This window comes from Podarcis tiliguerta, assembly GCF_965153285.1.
Source record: "Podarcis tiliguerta genome assembly, chromosome: 6".
Classification (NCBI taxonomy): Eukaryota; Metazoa; Chordata; class Lepidosauria; order Squamata; family Lacertidae; genus Podarcis; species Podarcis tiliguerta.
In genome coordinates, this window is record NC_139539.1 from 14537719 (window position 1) to 14556599 (window position 18881).

General features: G+C 46.5%; 1 protein-coding gene across 5 annotated transcripts in view; it reads left to right on the forward strand.

Annotated features, from left to right (window-relative positions):
- PMEPA1 (prostate transmembrane protein, androgen induced 1) overlaps positions 1–18619 on the forward strand; it is a 91449-nt gene extending 72830 nt beyond the window's left edge. For 4 of the 5 annotated variants that reach the window (XM_083447085.1, XM_083447083.1, XM_083447084.1 and 1 more), the window contains exons 2-5: positions 336–490; positions 9105–9158; positions 10451–15902; positions 16076–18619. In XM_083447085.1, the coding sequence (XP_083303211.1) occupies positions 377–490; positions 9105–9158; positions 10451–11002 (720 nt within the window). In that variant the 5' untranslated portion in view covers positions 336–376 and the 3' untranslated portion in view covers positions 11003–15902; positions 16076–18619. The remainder of the gene's footprint in view (positions 1–335; positions 491–9104; positions 9159–10450; positions 15903–16075) is intronic. The other variant, XM_083447082.1, reaches the window with a different exon arrangement.
- Positions 18620–18881: the final 262 nt, after the last annotated feature.

An 18881-nucleotide genomic window follows, 5' to 3' on the forward strand; every position in this document is an offset into this window, starting at 1 on the left:
CATTAGAACCATAGGATGCTATCTTGTGCCAAGTCCAGACACTGGTCCACGTAGCTCATTTCCATCTTGCAGTAACTGGCAGTGGCTCATCAGAGTTTTGCGCAGGGGTGTTCCCCAGCCGTGCCTAGAGAAGGCAGAGATGAGACCTTGTGTGCGCAAAAGCATTTGCTCTACCACGGAGCTATGGCTCTGCTGCAAATGTTGGTGGCACCTGCCCGTCTCTTCTTGCTTTGTGACACAGCATCACTTAGTAGCTTTTTCTTGATTTGGTGCCTTTTCATCCCAGGATCTCAAAATAAGCATGTTTTTTTCTTCTTGTCTCCTTTTTCCTGCAGCGGAGTTGGAGTTTGTACAGATAATCATAATCGTGGTGGTGATGATGGTCATGGTGGTCGTCATCACGTGTCTGCTGAATCACTACAAACTCTCTGCACGGTCCTTCATCAATCGGCACAGTCAAGGACGGAGGAGAGAGGAGAACCTATCATCAGTAAGTAGCCCGTGTCTGCCTCCCCAAACTCTTTCCTGCTTCTCTGCCTGGTTCATGTTGTTTGCTGTGCTCACCAGCTGACCCTGGGTGCTTTCAGAACAGCCATGGTGGGAGGACTTTGACCTGGTTTTTACATCCCGCCCAGTCTCACTTGGAGCGGTCCATATATAAATATACGTGGGCTGATAGTCTTGCAAACTTTTCTAATGTCCACCAGTGTGGCCAATCTATCTGGCAATGGCGTCACGTGCAGCAGGGACCTGTGATACTCCTAGAAAGTTTTAGCACCCATAGGCTTGTCTGTGGGCTAAGATCAGGTCTGTGGCCCTCCCCAGTTCTCCCATGATGCTTTGCTGTCTGTTCCCCAGCTTAGTAGAGTAGAGGCAAAACTGTACTATACTGTATACTAGGGAAGTTGCAGCACTTCCCCCTACCCGTTCCTGTATAATAATAATAATAATAATAATAATAATAATAATAATATATTTTTATCCCACTGTTCTAGAGGAAAGCCCCCCCAAGTTAGATAGGTAACAAAACCCAAAGCAACAATGCATTAAGATAACAGCTGAAAAATCATACTCTGCAGTATAATTCTTTTTAAAACGATAAATATACAGGTAGCAGCAGCAGCACATAAGTTCAGCGGTTCCCAAATGTTTTCTGCCACAGACCGCTTGAAAATTGCTGAGGGTTTTGGCCGAATGCTTAATGATTTTTTAACCTGTGGTAGCAATTGCAAATCTACGGAATTCAAGCAGCAATAGGAGACTATATGGCAGACATAAGAAAGAAAAGAAGCCATAAAAATACAATTAAAAACCAATATGAATATTCAGAGCAATGGATGTGTCATCTCAAGAGGTTCCTCACCCCTGCTCTGGGCAAACCTGGTGCTGAAATGTGCCTGCAAAGCTGTGCATTCCTGGCTAGGGCAATATTTTGTTACTTTACAGAAGGCTAGACTAGGTGAAACCACCTAGTCTAGCCTGTGCAATGGGTCGGAGGTGGTGCTGTGGTCTAAACCACCGAGCCTCTTGGGCTTGCCAATCGGAAGGTCATTGGTTTGAATCCCCGTGACGGGCTGAGCTCCTGTTGCTCTGTCCTAGCTTCTGCCAGCCTAGCAGTTTGAAAGCACACCAGTGCAAATAGATAAGTAAGTACCACTGCGGCAGGAAGGTAAACGACGTTTCCATGCGCTCTGGTTTCTCTCAAGGAGTCCCGGAAAGCTGTCTGTGGACAAACGCCGACTCCCTTGGCCTGAAAGCGAGATAAGTGCCGCAACCCCATTGTCGCCTTTGACTGGACTTAACCATCCAGGGGTCCTTTACCTTTTACCTGACCTTGCTGCAAATGGAGGCAGTAGACTGGGGCGATACTGTGGCCTGCTGCATTCCAAACAGCAAACAGGGATTACCATTTTTGAAAGCTCACTGATAATTACTCTGCAAGATCAAACCAAGCACATCAGGGAACAAAAATACTAGCCTATCCTGCACCCAGCTGTTTCCCCCTGACATACACACGGTTTTTCAGCATATGCAATCTAGCCACAGAATATGAAACTGAAGGAGCTTATTTGTCATGTGTCACTCCAAAGTGCAAAATCTGAAAGTAATGAAGGAGTTGCAACCTGGTTTCAGTTTCTCTCCTTTAAATAAAGGCAGTGCCTGCTTATGTTGGGTGCAGTCCTATAAGGGGCAGCAAAGCTCCCCCTAGTGGGTAAAACCAAGAGCACATGGCTTTGCAGCTCACATTATTTTATTTAGGTGGATGTATATAAACCTAATGGGACGCGGGTGGCACTGTGGGTTAAACCACAGAGCCTAGGACTTGCCAATCTGAAGGTCGGCAGTTCAAATCCCCGCGACAGGGTGAGCTCCTGTTACTCGGTCCCAGCTCCTGCCAACCTAGCAGTTCGAAAGCATGTCAAAGTACAAGTAGATAAATAGGAACCACTCCGGTGGGAAGGTAAACAGTGTTTTTGTGCGCTGCTCTGGTTCGCCAGAAGCGGCTTAGTCATGCTGGCCACATGACCCAGAAGCTGTACGCCAGCTCCCTCAGCCAGTAAAGCGAGATGAGCGCCGCAACCCCAGAGGCGGTCACGACTGGACCTAATGGTCAGGGGTCCCTTTACCTTTATATAAACCTAAAGTGTGAATGAGTTGTGAAGTGTGAATGCACCATTCAAACACGCTTGTCAGGGAGACATGACTGGCTGCAGCTCCTTCCTGAACGTATGTTTGCCTCTGTGTAATGTGTGATGTGCCCCTTCGAACAAATGTGTCGGCAGGGAGCTGTGTCCCTGTAGGTGTTGTTGGACTCCAAGTCCCATCAGTTCCTGTTGCCATGGCCAGTAAGTCTGGGATGATGGGAGTTGTAGTCCAGTAGCATCTAGAGGTCCAAAGGTTAGCTGCTGCTGCTGCCGTATTGCATTTAGGAGCCTCACATCCTTCTCTCTTCAGTTGGGTCAAAAATCAAGTGTTGGGTGTTTAACAATGAAAATGAGCATGGCGTCCAGATGGACTACCAGGGTCTTAGGAGTCTAGCACCATAGCTGACTGGGAAGTGGAGCAGCAGGGCTGGCCCTCCCATTAGTCAAGAGAGGCAGGTGCTGAGGGACAGGGCTGTGTGTGGCCTGCCCGGCACCCACTGGTGTTCTCAGCTGCCTTGTTGCCATTGTTGAAGACATCTTCGCCTGCAGGTTGGCTTGCCTTTTGTACATGGAAGGTGGGGGAGACCGCCTTGCATTGCAGCAGCGTATCTTGGGCTGGTCCTGGGGTGGTGGCAACTGAGATCTGCAACCAGTAGCAGAGGCACAAATGCCCTGGAAGTATGATTTTAGGCAGCCTTCAAATATCGTCTGCAGGGCACCATGTTGGCTAAAGAAAGAAAACGAGGCAACCAGTTGCTTTGAGCACGGATGGGCCCGGGAGGACCATTTCTTTTTGAGCCCCCAATCTCGATTTCTGGGGCATAATTTTATTTGATAGACGAGACTAAAAATCCATTAATAAATGAAGAGGCATTCTCTTGACCTTTTGCTTTTCAGCTGTGAAGAGTTGAAGGCTGGCTCTGGACATTTTAATCTGGATCCGTTTGTCCAGAATAAAAAAAATGTAAGGTTGTTGTATGCAGGAGAAGGCATATGATGATCTTAAGAGTGATGGGAGTAGATGTTTCAAAGCATCGGCTTTGGGGCTGCAGGACAGCTTGCCTCCATCCACCTCTTTCCCCGCAGTAGTGTTCAGACATCAGCCTGAAGACTTTGGAGCGGCAGATGGCATAATGCAATGACATTGCCCACTGCTAAATTAAATATAAACCAGTGAGCATAAGGTGATGATACACTCACCACTTAGTAAATATGCCCTATGGGATGATGAAAAAATAAGCATTTGTATGTCTCAGAGTGATTCGCTCCTCTGCCCAGTGTTGTAAACTGTTATCAAGCAGACCTCTAAGCCAAGTGGAATCCCATGTGTGCAGCGCTGCCCTTGCGCATAGCACACAGATGCTGCTCTAAAGCATTTGCCCTCAACTGGTGGTTTGGGATCTGCTGCTGGGACACAGCCTGACCTAAGGTGGGTCACCACAGCAGCTCAACCACCATACAAATATAGGGTAAATAAATAAATTAGTGGGTTCCCGCAACGGCATATGCGGATGAAATCTGTTTGCAAAGATTAAGGATGACTGCCCCAAGTGGCTGTTTGCAGCGATTCCTTGCCCCCTTCTGAGCAACAGGTCCCACCCTCCCATCTTGTATGAAAATTAAGTGTTGCCGTTCGGGACCAGTTGCCAATCCTGATGAAAGGCTGGTAGAAGCCAAAGTCCAGGGCTTGTGGCCACTTCTTAGGGCTTTATGGTTCTTAGGGTTTTATGGTTAGATGCAACCATAAAACCACAGTTGTTAGCATTGGTTTATCTCGAGAGACAACGAAGTGCACCCCCTGGGGGACAAGTCAAATTGCTGGAGAATCCCAGCGCCTGCCGTGGCTGCAAAGACCAGTAACTTGCTCCTCCCTCATTGCTTTTGCTGTGTTAGCAGCACCAAAGTGACCTCTCTGGGGGCACAAGCCTGGACAGTGTGTATGGAGGTCCTGGGCTGCCCAGACAAGACTCCTCTCTTGGCCTCATTGATGTGGTCCAATGGAAAGCAGAGCAAGACGTCTGGCACCAGCTTGGCGGCAGGAGTTGTTGGAAGGAGGCGTACAAGGCGCCATCCAACCGTCTTAGGGGCTGCACTCCAGATTAGTGTAGGGTCTGCTCATTAACCCTTTCTTCTCCCGAAGATGTCCTGCAGTTACTACTTCTATATAAGAGTGGGGAACCTCTGGCCTCCCAAAATGTTGCTAGCCTCAACTCCCATCCAACCCAAAGACCCCAGCCAGGGACTGTAGTCAACAGGTCCCCCATCTCCAACCTAACCATTCTATGCAAATTACATGGAGTGTGGCTAATTACTCAGAAACAAGCCCCCACTGGCTTCAGCAGAATTTGCTCTCAAGTAAGGGTGCAATTAGGGATGTGGGTGGCACTGTGGGTTAAACCACAGAGCCTAGGGCTTGCCGATCAGAAGGTCGGCAGTTCGAATCCCCGCGACGGGGTGAGCTCCCGTTGCTTGGTCCCTGCTCCTGCCAACCTAGCAGTTCGAAAGCACGTCAAAGTGCAAGTAGATAAATAGGTACCACTCCAGCGGGAAGGCAAACGGGGTTTCCGTGCGCTGCTCTGGTTCTCCAGAAGCGGCTTAGTCATGCTGGCCACATGACCCGGAAGCTGTACGCCGGCTCCCTCAGCCAGTAAAGCGAGATGAGCACCGCAACCCCAGAGTCATCCGCGACTGGACCTAATGGTCAGGGGTCCCTTTACCTTTAAGGGTGCAATAGACCTGCAACTTTAGAGACCAAGTGAGGAACCAGGAAGTCCCCATTTCAGCTCTTATCTCTGCCATGGAACTCACAGTGGTGATAACAGCTCTACCCTGTCTTTGGAAGCGCTGCTGGAAGTGCATATTAAGTGCTTTGTAAAGCCTTTTCTATGGGACGTGGGTGGCGCTGTGGGTAAAAGCCTCAGCGCCTAGGGTTTGCCGATCAAAAGGTTGGCGGTTCGAATCCTCGCGGCGGGGTGCGCTCCCGTTGTTCGGTCCCAGCGCCTGCCAACCTAGCAGTTCGAAAGCACTCTCGAGTGCAAGTAGATAAATAGGGACCGCTTACTAGCGGGAAGGTAAACGGCGTTTCCGTGTGTGGCTCTGGCTCGCCAGAGCAGCGATGTCACGCTGGCCACGTGACCCGGAAGTGTCTTCGGACAGTGCTGGCCCCCGGCCTCTTTGAGTGAGATGTGCGCACAACCCTAGAGTCTGTCAAGACTGGCCCGTACGGGCAGGGGTACCTTTACCTTTTTTAAAGCCTTTTCTTAATTCCAAATTTCCTTATGCAACAGCTGCCCCGTCAAGGGAAGTTGCAATCACCGTCTTTTTTTTTTTAACTGGGAAATCTCACCACAAGGTTTTTTTTAAAAAATGTGGATCTATAATTCTGCCATGGTTGTTTGTTCTTTAAATGAAACCTTACCAGGAAGCGAGCGAGAGAGAAAGAACACAACAGAATAACATTTCCCTGGAAGCTTAACAATGCCCTTTTGAATTTATCTCTGTTGCTACCATCTGGAGATGCATTTATACGTGTGCCTCTAATTTTTCTTTCGTGTGGTTTTTGTGCTTTCTGACTTAAAAGTAGACCGTAAGATCCAGGGGTACTTGACAAGTTCCCCAACTACACACAGCAGCCTCCTGAAATATGGCCGGTTTATTAGTTACATCACCCAAATGGTGCAAGTCAATTAATATTCCATATGAAACCGGCACTGGTTATCTTTCACTCCAGAGTAGCCTCGTATCTTATGTGTGACATTTTTCAGACAAGATTTCCTATGAAAGCAGAAGGAAGGGGGGGAAGCATCTGGAGCAACATCTCATTTCCCTATAAATCACTTCTGGCCTCCTCTTCTGGTTGCAGCATGCCTTGTCTGCAGAGCTGGGAACAAAAATACAACAACGCAGAGTGGATTTGTTAAGGGGTTGAGGAGCCCCTTTTCAGCTCAAGGGCTGCAACCTCTGCGGTGGCAATCCCTTGCAGGCTGCATAGTAATGGTTGGTGCAGCCAGAAGCAAATGTGTGCAGAGCAATGGATCTGACTATAGTAGGCCACGCCAGTGGCGTAGCGTGGGGGTGCAGGGGGGGCCGGCCGCACCGGGCGCAACATCTGGGGGGGGCGCACTCGCACTCGCAGCTCTCTGCCCCTACCTGGCTCACTCACTCTCTCTCACTGCAGTGCTGGCTGTGCGAATCCGATCTGAGCCCACTGTGGAGGGGAGGGTGCCAGGCGTGCGGTGCGGAGAGAGAGCGAGGGACTATCTGGGGGAGGGGCAGTGCAGCGGGGGGGGGGGCGCAAATTACTTGCCTTGCCCCGGGTTAGGGGGCGCAAATTACTTGCCTTGCCCCGGGTGCTGACAACCCACGCTACGCCACTGGGCCACGCTCTGGTCACACTAAAGACCGAAGGTTCTTGAGCCACCTCCTGTGAATTTCGCTTCTTCTGTTTAATCCATTCTTGCATCCCCCCGCCCCCGTCCCCTGCCAAAAAGGATTTTTGTGAAAATAAATATTGCATTGGGATTTCTGGGCAACTTTCCCATCACCTTTAAGATGATTTTGATAGTATTCCATGGCCTCTGCTTCCAAGCAGGCTTCCCTCCCCAATCTGATTTCTTTTTGACTGCTGGCATTCCAAGGGGCAGCAAGCCAAAACAAGGCAAAATTGGAATAGATGGTTCAGCCAATAATTTAGAGGTGTCACCAGGCAAGCTATGGTTCTCTCAACTTCTCTCTCCCATGCAAACTCCTGCTACTTAAGATACTGCCTGATGCTGGTTCATGTAGTTCTGTAATGCCTATCTGCTTGCAGCAGATTTTCAGTTGTTAATCATGATCCTTTTGCTGCCCTATCTGGCGATGCTAAGGGTGGATGGAACTTGGTACTACTGACATGCAAAATAGTGTGCTCTTCCAGTGAAATACAGTACTTTCCCCAATACGAGGACCATCTTATTTAAAAGGAGGTTATCATAATGCTCTTGCCTCCCAAGGCTGTTGTAAACATCACTGACATAATGTGTTGTAGTTGTTTAGTCATTTAGTCATGTCTGACTCTTCGTGACCCCATGGACCAGAGCACGCCAGGCACTCCTCTCTTCCACTGCCTCCCGCAGTTTGGTCCAACTCATGCTGGTAGCTTCGACAACACTGTCCAACCATCTCGTCCTCTGTCGTCCCCTTCTCATTGTGCCCTCCATCTTTCCCAACATCAGGGTCTTTTCCAGGGAGTCTTCTCTTCTCATGAGGTGGCCAAAGTATTGGAGCCTCAGCTTCAGGATCTGTCCTTCCAGTGAGCACTCAGGGCTGATTTCCTTCAGAATGGATCGGTTTGATCTTCTTGCAGTCCATGGGACTCTCAAGAGTCTCCTCCAGCACCATAATTCAAAAGCATCAATTCTTCGGCGATCAGCCTTCTTTATGGTCCAGCTCTCACTTCCATACATCACTACTGGAAAAACCATGGCTTTAACTATACGGACCTTTGTTGGCAAGGTGATGTCTAAACTCTTGACATTTGCACCCTGGCTTTGCCGCCTACCACTGGAAAGTCTGTGCCTCCTGTCTTTCAAGAAGAACACCCACTCTCAGCCTAACCTACCTCACAGGGATGTTGTGAGAATGAAATAGGGGAGGAGAAGCATACAGCAAAGGGGAGACCAACCTTGCCCTGTCAACTGACCACTGAAGAAGCAGCTGTTTTCTTCTTCCCTCCTCAGTCTTTTTCCTTTTGTATCATGCCTGTTAGATTGCGAACAGGTTGTGAGCCAGCAGGTAGCAATTCTGCTTTTTTTTTTGTAAGAATAATTATTTTGTTCCTTATTCTTATTATTAAGTGTTTAACCTTAAGTACATCATAAGTTTTCATTCTTATATTTCTCTGACTTCCCAGAACCCTTGATAATAATTTATTTCTTATACCCCGCCCATCCAAGCTTCCTGAAACAGGCTGCCTTCAGATGTCTGTGAGAAGTTATATAGTTGTTTAACTCTTTGACATCTGCCGGGAGGGTGTTCCACAGGGCGGGTGCAGCTACCAAAAAGGCCTTCTGCCTGGTTCCCTGTAGTTTCACTTTTCCAGGCCTTATAACCTGGATAGCTCAGTAAGGTAGAGGGTGGTGCTGATAAGGTTGCAGGTTTGATCCCCGTACGGGACAGCTGCATATTCCTGTATTGCAGGGGGTTGGACTGGATGATCCTCAGGGTCCCTTCCAACTCCACGATTCTGTGATTCTAATGAGGGATCCTCCAGAAGGCCCTCAGAGCCGGGCCCCAGTGTTCAGGCTGAACGATGGGGGTGGAGACGCTCCTTCAGATCATGCATGTGCAGCTCTTCGAAACTGTTAGGCTCTTTGGAAGTTGCCGTTGTTACTAGCAATCGTTAATAAGTTTGAGCAGGGTGGGGGAGCAGCATTTCTCAGTAGGAATTATCCAACCTTTTCCTGTTCTTTCCCATTTTAGGAAGGAAGCTTGTGGCCTTCAGAAAGCACAGTGTCGGGAAATGGAGTAACAGAGGTAAGTAGCATGGTGTCAGGGCTGGAGTCAGAGGCAAGTCAGCACAGTTGCCAGGGAAGTTTGCTCTTTATGCAAGGAAATTGCATACAGTGCTACCTCGGGTTAAGAACTTAATTAGTTCTGGAGGTCCGTTCTTAACCTGAAACTGTTCTTAACCTGAGGTACCACTTTAGCTAATGGGGCCTCCTGCTGCCGCCCCCACGCAATTTCTGTTCTCACCCTGAGGTAAGGTTCTTAACCTGAGGTACTATTTCTGGGTTAGCGGAGGCTGTAACCTGAAGCATCTGTAACCCAAGGTACCACTGTATTTCTCCGGGTAGTTCGGGGAAAATCTTGCTGGACCTCCCATCGTCCCTGATGGCTGCCTATGCTGGCTGGGGCCAAGGGGAAGGAAAATCCAAGATGTTTTTCGGTACAGTTGTACCTTGGAAGTCGAACAGAATCTGTTCTGGAACGTTCGCCTTTCAAAGTGCAGCTTCTGATTGGCTGCAGGAAGCTCCTACAGCCAATCGGAAGCCATGGAAGCCCCGTCGGATGTTCGGCTTCCAGAAGAACGTTAAAAAACCGGAACACTCACTTCCGGTTTTCAATTGTTCAGGAGCTGGAACGTTCGACTCCCGAGGCATTTGGGAGCTGAGGTACGACTGTATAGGCATAGATGAATCAACAACCTGGTTCCCTATGAATCAGCACCCTCTGTTCCTATTGCAGAGTCTGTAACCTGAAGCGTCTGTAATCTGAGGTACCACTGTACAGGTAGCTCAGCAACCCTTCACAATTCCCAACACAATTCTTGTAGCTGCCAAGACTGAAGGTCCCCCCCTTCTACCCTGTCTAAGGCTCCACATTTCCCAGATGTTTCCCAAGCAGCGTCAAACTGTGTCTGTGCACCTCTGGTCTCTGTTCTGCCCTTCTTGTTCCCCATGATGTTCTTTGAGACCAGTAGGAGAGGGAGTCCTTGGGTTCTGCAGCAGCCTCTTTATCTGTCTCCTCTGCTTCAGCCTCTGAGTCTGAACTGCTGCCTGTCACCGGCTCTCCCTGCTCACTAAACCCTGTTGCCCCTTCAGCACCCAGCCCCTCCTCCCAATCTTCTCCCTCTGATCTCTCCTCATTGTCCTACCACCAACCCACTGGCTCTGAGCCTTCCCCCTCTGGGGGTTCCCCTGGGGCTTCCCACCACTCCCCTTCACCCAGCCTGTGCACGACACGCAGTCAAAACTTAGCAGAGGCCAGATTTCGTGGGCTCGCACACGGAACGCGCCGCTTACGCCCGTCTCCCTTCTTGTCTCCAGCAGCAAGTCTACACGCCGAGGCCTACGGACCGGCTTGCCGTCCCGTCCTTCTTGCAAAGGGACCGCTTCAACAGATTCCAGCCGACGTACCCTTACATGCAGCACGAGATCGACTTGCCGCCCACCATCTCTCTGTCGGACGGGGAGGAGCCCCCGCCTTACCAGGGGCCGTGCACACTGCAGCTCCGAGACCCGGAGCAGCAAATGGAACTCAACAGGGAGTCTGTCCGGGCGCCTCCCAACCGAACCATCTTTGACAGCGACCTGATAGACAGCTCGGTTTACGGGGGGCCCCGCCCCCCCAGCAGCAACTCTGGCATCAGCGCCACCTGCTACGGGAGCAGCGGTCGGATGGAAGGGCCGCCCCCCACGTACAGCGAGGTGATCGGTCACTTCCCCGGCTCGACCTTTTACCAGCACCAACAGAACAGCGGCGGGGTGACCGCCATACTGGAGGGGGGCAGGCTCCACCCTTCGTCGCAGTTCGGCAGCCTTGAGAGCACAACAGTGTGGAACAAAGAGAAAGAGAAGCAAAAAGGGCACCCCTTTTAAAAAAGAGCGAGAGAAAGAGAATGATATTAAACACTCTGCACTTGTTAACCGGGGTGGGGTGGGGGGGTCGGGGGGGGAGATATCGAGAGGCGGAGGCGCTGTGTATGATACCCAACGCCCGTCTCCATATAAATATTTACATGTTTATGTTTGGTCTCAATGCACAAGCCAACCAAGCTTGCAAAACATTTCTTTGTTGAGTTCTGTCTAGAAAGGTGTTTTTTTTTGAGGGGGGGGGTATGTGTTCTGTTTTGTTTTTTTAAGAGAAAAATACCCAATCCTTTTTCTCTGCACCCCCCCCCCGCACCCCACCTGCCACCTTTTGCGCCTCCCCCGGCCCCCATTTTGTTTCTAGTTGAGCTGCGTGTTTCGGCGCTACAATATTTTTGTTGTTGTTGTTTATTTCACTTAACTTTAAAAGACAAAAATATTTGCACAAAAACATTTGTTTAAAGATCTGCAATATATATATATATATAAATAAATATAAATATAAATATATATTAAAAAAATAAGAGAAACTGTATGTGTGTTGGGGAAGCAGGTATTTTTATATTAGAAGAGACTATTGATGAGGGGGGAAAGAAGAAGAAAAGTTTTTGTTGTGTTTTTTTCTGAACTAGAATTAAAAAAAAAATGGCAATTTTTGTGAGGCAACTCAAAAGAGCATGTATTACATTGTAAAAAAAAGCGAAACAAAAAAACAAACAAAAAAAGCAGGGGTTTAGAGTTATTTATATAAATGTTGAAATTTTGCACTATTTTTTAATATAAATGTGTCAGTGCTTGTGTTGGTCTAAAGCCTCTTATCACATCTACCACAAAACTGTTAAGGGAAACATGTTTATAACAGGGCAATTCTGTATGCTTCTACTCAGAAGTAAGCTCCACTGAGTTGAATGGGACTTACTCCCAGGTAATTGTGTATAGGGTTGCAGCGGAAGTAAGGACTAAAAAAGAGAAATTGAGGGAGGGAATGCCTGTAAAACTAAAGCCACAGACCAGTAAGGAACATCATGTGAAGACTGCATCTTGTACATTTTCTTACTTTCCTATTTTTGCTCTCCATAGTCACTCGACCACGTCTCAAACCTGATCATCACATCTATGACGCCTGACTACAGGTGTCATCAAGATACCTGACTGCAGAATGTACACGGAACTGTATCCGTTCTGAAGGGTGTTTAATGCATGTGTATAAACTACCCTTTCTTTTCTGGTATGGTATGATTTTGACTTAAAAAGGAAAGAGGTCATTTATACATTCGTGTAGACATCTTTCGAAATTGGACACAGTTTCCCTTCTTTTTGCACTCAGGTGTCTGTTCCCAGGGATGTTAAGTCAGGTGTCTGTTCCCAGGGATGTTAATTCCACTCTTGTACATTCCCTTGGAAATAAAGACGTTTTAAAAGAAAAAATCAACAAATAAAATATTGACTGTGCATTTGTTTGGCCATTTATGGTTATTGGAAGCATGACAAAAAAATATATTTTTAAAAAGCAAAGTTTGGAGCTTGCCCTGACAAAACGTTAGCCCTGCATGATTTCACAGTTGCCCTGGCTCTCATTGATATGGAGATAGCTACACATATTGTACAGGCCCTGCCGGCGAATGCAGAACTAAGGCCGAAATTTAAAAGGGTGGGGAACCCCTGCTTTGAGCAATGCTAAGAAGAGCGCAGACATCGTGTTCTTTAAACAGAGTTTTGCAAAGCCAAGACCTTGAGAGAGCAATTTAAACGGCCCCTTCTACTGCTACCGTCTCACTAACTTCAGGATGACTGTAAAAGCATAAGTGGTCGTTAAAATGCCTTCTTTTTAGTGATCAGGTGATGACTTCTAATTGTTGGGGTTATTTCCCCTGCCCCCCCCCCAAACCAATCTGGCTCTCTTTGTCAGTTAAGGCAATAAAAGCAGGGAGATCCCACAGACCTGCCTTATAGATCAGCTGTTTATAATGGTTTGGGACAGCTCCATTTTCCATAAAGGTTTTGAATAAACTCTTAAAAGAAGGTTGACCAGATGGGGAAGGCTAAGGTCCCTGTGCACTTAATACTTGTGTAAATGAAGAGGAGGGCCGGACAGGTGCAGTTTGCTCTGTCGGGGCAAGAATATGGGTCCATTGACACCCCTTCTGTTTACACAAGTATTAACATTGCAAGAGTCTTGTCTTCCTTTGCTCCCAGTTTTTTGGGCCTGCAGAACCACCCACTCGCCCCAAGCCAAATGCCACTCCCCAGCTATGTGGTGATCCAAGCGTATAAAAACTCTCAGCTGGTTTCCTCAACCATGGGTAGGCAAACGAAGGCCCGGGGGCCGGATCCGGCCCAATCGGCTTCTAAATCCAGTCCGCGGACGGTCCAGGAATCAGCATGTTTTTACATGAGTAGAATGTGTGCTTTTTAAAAAAAGGCATCTCTGAGTTATTTGTGGGGCATAGGAATTCGTTCATTCCACACACACACACCCAAAAAATATAGTCCGGCCCCCCACAAGGTCTGAGGGACAGTGTGGACTGGCCCTCTATCCATGTGCCCCACCTGCAGACAGAAAGATGAGGGCAGCCATTTTGGCAGGCCTTGCTCAGCTTCCTCTAGTCATTAACTGTGCTTTATTTATTCTAGATAAATTGGTTCTGATTTGGGCCAGGGCTGGGAGTGGGTCGTGGACAAATGTAGATGGAAAAATGTTGACTCCTGTGATGTATTAAAGGCTAAAGAGTTGTGCTTAATGCTTGAGAAGCAAAACCTTTACCTCTTCCGAAAGTTGGCCTTCGCTCAAAACCTAACCATTGCAACATCCTTCTGTGTCGAGGTTCTGCTCGCTAATCCTCCTTCGAAACAGCTCATGTCATCATTATCTTTTCTTTTCGAGTGTTGTCTCGTTCTCTTGTTTCATAAAGCATTTTGTCTTACAACGCTATTGTTTACATTTTTTTATATTGTATAAAAAAAAAGACCTGATCAGTTGCTTTAACCTTCATGGTGAATTTGTACGTTGACTGTGCGAGAGAGTGAGAGTGAGAGACGTAAATTATGGAGAGAAAGAGGAAGAAATAGATGCATGTATAAGGGAACGAAACGCTTTTTTCCTATCTTGTGCGTAGATTTTAATCTATTGCTGCAAAGGTTGCCAACTCTACGGAAACAAACCAGCCTGGCCTGTTCTTCTGTCTTTAACAGTAGCACGATGGTGAGAAATTAGCAAGCGAAGCTTTCCTCCCCGCCCCCAAACTGTACGGAGACACAAACATGATCGCCTGCTGGTGTGTGCATGTCATGTCTGGTTTAGCAGTGGCTATTAGGCACGACACGCAGTATGCTACTAAATATCAGTTGATGCCTTCACATCGTGCTTGGAGGCATCTAATTTGGTCACTTTGGGAAGCTGGATGAGGCGGAACAGGTTCTGCTCTTTTGGTCTCGTGTTCTTAGCTGCTGATAAAGGCACAGCTGCAATGGCCAGTTGAAAAGTTGGCAACCTTCACGCCTACACGGTTCCACCAAGCTGGGGGGAATGCAAGAGCTCCGTGTTGGAGTAATAGGGAATGGTTAGAAGAGGGAACTGCACCAAGTGACCATTTTTTATTTTGTTTTTTACAAGGAGGTGTAATTTTGCTTTCTGCCAGATGCTAACTAGTAAGGTAACATAAATGAAAGATATAAAGGCAATAACTCTTGTTTTTATGCGACTTTTCTATTACTTGAAGAAGAAAAAAGAAGGGGGGGGGGGAGGAAACAGCAATCCTGCAGCCAACCAGAGAACAGTTTTTAAAGTTCTGACCATTTGCAACACTATTTATATATATTTTAAAAAGGACAATAGAGACAACTAAGAGATGAACTTGAAGTTTTCACCATTTTTAAGGAATTTTTGTGCTTTTTTTTGTTTTTGCCTAGCGATAGGTTCCTGGACCTTTATTATTATTATTATTATTATTATTATTATTATTATTATTTACAGCATTGTAACCTGCCTTTCCCACCCATAGCTCCTTGACGATAGCTTTACGACACCTGCGATTTACCTTTTTTTTTTTTAATAAAGTGAACTAAAAGGAATAAATATCGCTTCCTACGAAAGGTACAAAGTATATGAATTTATAGAAGTTCTTTTTTAAAAAAGAAAAAAAAGTATCTTTCCTTTATGTAACATGTCTATTTAGTGCCTTATTAAAAAGAAAACAGTAAACCTCCCTTTCTGAAGAAATAAATTAGAAAAGGGGGGGGGGGAGAGGGAGGAATCCAATCATTGCTAGTGATAGGAAACTTCCAGGGTTTGGTCACTTCCCTTTTTTAGATCCCTGGTTTCCCTAGTTACTTGTTTTTTCTGAAAGGGGGGGGGTACCACTTCTTTGAACTTGTACCCGTGACCCCCCCCCCCAAGACCCAGTCTGATGTGCCTAGCTGCTTAAGGTGCTCCCTTCCTGTCGTCTTCTGCCGCCTCTTTCCTTGGGACTGTTTGTGAGGTAACTTGAAATACATTGTATGCACATATCCTACTCCAGTAGGTATTACAACTGTGGTGGATATTGCAAACCGAGAATACCAACCAAAAGACGAAAAACCGAAATATATATATATATCTGCCGCCCTCTTGAGCCAAAACGAGTGACTAGTAACGTTCTGTGTCTTTTAATTGTTTGTTGGTCGTCGTCATTATTTTTTCTTCTCCGTTCTATGGTCTTAACTAGTGTGTTTGCTACAGAAAGAAAGGAAAAAAAGAGAGAGAGAGAGATAACAAAACAGAAACGAAAACGCTTACCTCAATAGCTTTTGGGTGAATGTGCGTCACATATCTGAAAACTCTTTGCTGTATCACCGGGGTTGGTGGTTGTTAAATGTCCTCGCAGTGCCTTGTATAAAATAGGAGGAGTCTGCTATCAGAGGGGGTGCAGTGGTGGGTAGGGGCAGTGGCGTAGCGTGGGTTGTCAGCACCCGGGGCAAGGCAAGTAATTTGCGCCCCCTAACCAGGTAGGGGCAGAGAGCTGCGAGTGCGAGCGCGCCCCTCCAGATGTTGCACCCAGTGCGGCCGGCCCCCCCCTGCACCCCCCACGCTACGCCACTGGGTAGGGGGCCAGGAGGCCGACTGCTGACCTCTACCTTCAGCTGCTTGGTTCTTGCTGCTGTTACTCCTTGCCGTGTAACTGTCCTACACCTGACCTACACCAAGTAGGAGCAGTAGGGATGAGTTGCCCCACTAGCCTTGCCCCTCTATCTCCAAGCGGCCGGGTGGTCCGGTCCCAAAGGAAGAAGACAAACAGGGTCAGCAGTGACATTGGTGAGGAGGAGACTCCTGTTGGGGGAGGCCCACTGCCCAAAATCCTCTGTTCCACCCTTCCAAAACAAACCCAACAAAAACCCTAGAGCTGGCACTGGGCTGCCAACTTTGTTCCTGGCTTTGCTCCTCTGCTTTTAACAAAAGGCTGGCGTGCATCCACAAAGGGAGAGGCTTTCCCACATTGCTCCACCCTCTTCCCTGCCTTTGTTGACTTACAACACAACACTTCTGTTGTCCACTCCCATCCCTCTTTCCACCAGTCTCTGCCTGACCAAAATAGCCGTGTGTGTGTGTGTGTGTGTGTGTGTGTGTGTGTGTTTAATGCCATCATCCCTCTTAAGCTAATCAACTTGTTGAATGGCCAGTTGTAGTTATCAAAGATAGTATTGGTCTAAGCAGGAGCCACTGGGAAAACTCCTTTTAAAACCATGGCTCTGATGGAGAGTGGTTTGATTCCTCCCCATTCCTGCTCCTTAATACCAGCAAAGGAAATGATATCCCCCCCCCCCCCGTTTGCCCTTTGTTGCTATTAAGATGCAGACGGATGTGTGCTTATCCCAAGCCTCCAGGAATTCACATACAACTCATCAACTTTGATCTAATGTTGCCACCTTTTACCTACCAGGGCTCCTGTGCCTTTTCAGCCTGGGTGGAAGGCAGAAAGACACGCAAGCAAACGTTTTCCCCCTGATAGCACTTCCATCCCAGGAAAAAGGTGTGCTTGTTGAGCTTCTGCCAGAAGTGAAGTTGTTACAGACCCAGGAGCCCCTCTAGGAGGAAAACGTGGCAACCTTAAGTGAATTGTGCCAATAGAAACTCAGATACTAACCTGGACTGATCAAGGAATCATTCCGCCATTGGGGTTTCTCAGGTAGCTTGTTCACACTTGCTTAAGCGTTTGCAGTGAGAAATATGTCGTCCCCCTTATAATAATTACCCCCCAGTAATAGTTTTGCAATCAGATCTGCAACATGTGTACGCTGTCACGCTGGCTGTTTAAACAAGCCAAGTTCTTAGATAGTTTCTGAATGGCAAAGCTGGTTTCCCCATTTGCCAGTTTTACAGAAATTCTGCTAGGAATCTTGCAAGCATTGATGACACACTTGTGCACAGCGGATTGTTTGTAGTCAGTATTAATCATAATTCTATTCTTGCCCCCATAACTCAAAGGGAGATCTGTCGGCCTTCATAAAAACGGAGTGACGGACCTTCATTGACAAAAAAATAGATGGAAGGACACACCTTCATTGATGAAAGCTATGTTTTTGCGCCTGACTAAATGAGTGAAGACATGAGCCCCAGAAAAGACCTTAAAAAACAAAAATTATGGGAAGAAAACACTTATAGTTGACAAATTCCTTTCTAACTGCTAGAAGTGTGAAGAGCCAGTAGATCTGGAGGGGGTTTTTTGTGCTGTACTTTTACAGTAGAGCAAAGAGAATTCTTAAAAACCAGTTCCACCAAAATATTATGTACTGAAGTATGAATGCATACTTGAAAATAGTAACGGCAGGTTACAAGTGGTTCTTAGGTAGTCCAGTTTCTTTTTCATGATTCTTGCTTTCAACTCTTGTAATCGTTGGGTTTAGAAATTTGACCCACAATTCACTTAAGAATAAGGATGGTCATAGGTAAGAATAAAAAAAAAGTGAATATTGTTCTGAGAACATGGTTCTTTCGTTTTAGTACATCTGAATCTCTCTTCAAATTTGCACTAAATGCTATGTTTAACGGAAAGAAAAATCCCACCCTTTTTTCTCTCTTGAGTTGAATTAAAGAAGCCAGAATTGTAGCGTAAACATACTAGCCAAGAACAGACTTAATTTGTATTCTCTTGTATGATCTGTGTGGCACTCAGATATATATATAGACTTCTCCCGTGTACTACACAAAACAAAAGGGGTTGGAGAGGAAAAAACAAAAATTTCCATAAACTGCTTTTTTCAATTTTTTGCTGTAATATAGAAGCTCATGAAGGACTACATTAAAAGTCCTAATTTGCCTGCCTTATAGTCACATTTCATTGTATTTTAATATTTTCTTCAATTTCCAGTTGGATTGCTTTTGGCTTTGGAGTTTGTTATAGGCAGTCCTGTATCCTGAATTTTTTTTTTCTTCAGATAAAAAAAAAACTTATGTAAACTATAGACAGCACATGCAATGCAGTACTTATCTATATTTTGCTGTTTTAGTATGAATATGTACTCTGATGCCAATTTCCACAACTCCGTTGTAAAACGCTTCTTGTGTAACAGTAACCGATGGTGGCAATGATATGTCATTCTATTCTTTAAAAGCTGCAATACTTAAAACAATAAATTTTACAATACTTTGGATTGCTTGTTTTCACCTTTTTGCTTTGTTTAACACAAATATATTATGTCTTGGAAACGCAACACACAGATTTCGAAAAAGGAAGGGGGAAACCCTCTGTTTTGGGTCTCTGCATTCATTTTTTTAAAAAGCGAAGCCTTCTCAAAAATTAACAATTTATGACAAAGTGTGTGGGTTTTTCTTCTTCAAGTAAATTAATCTCATTCCTAGAATATTTGTGTGTGTGTTTGTGTGTGCGTGCGTGTGCTTTTGCACGCACATGCA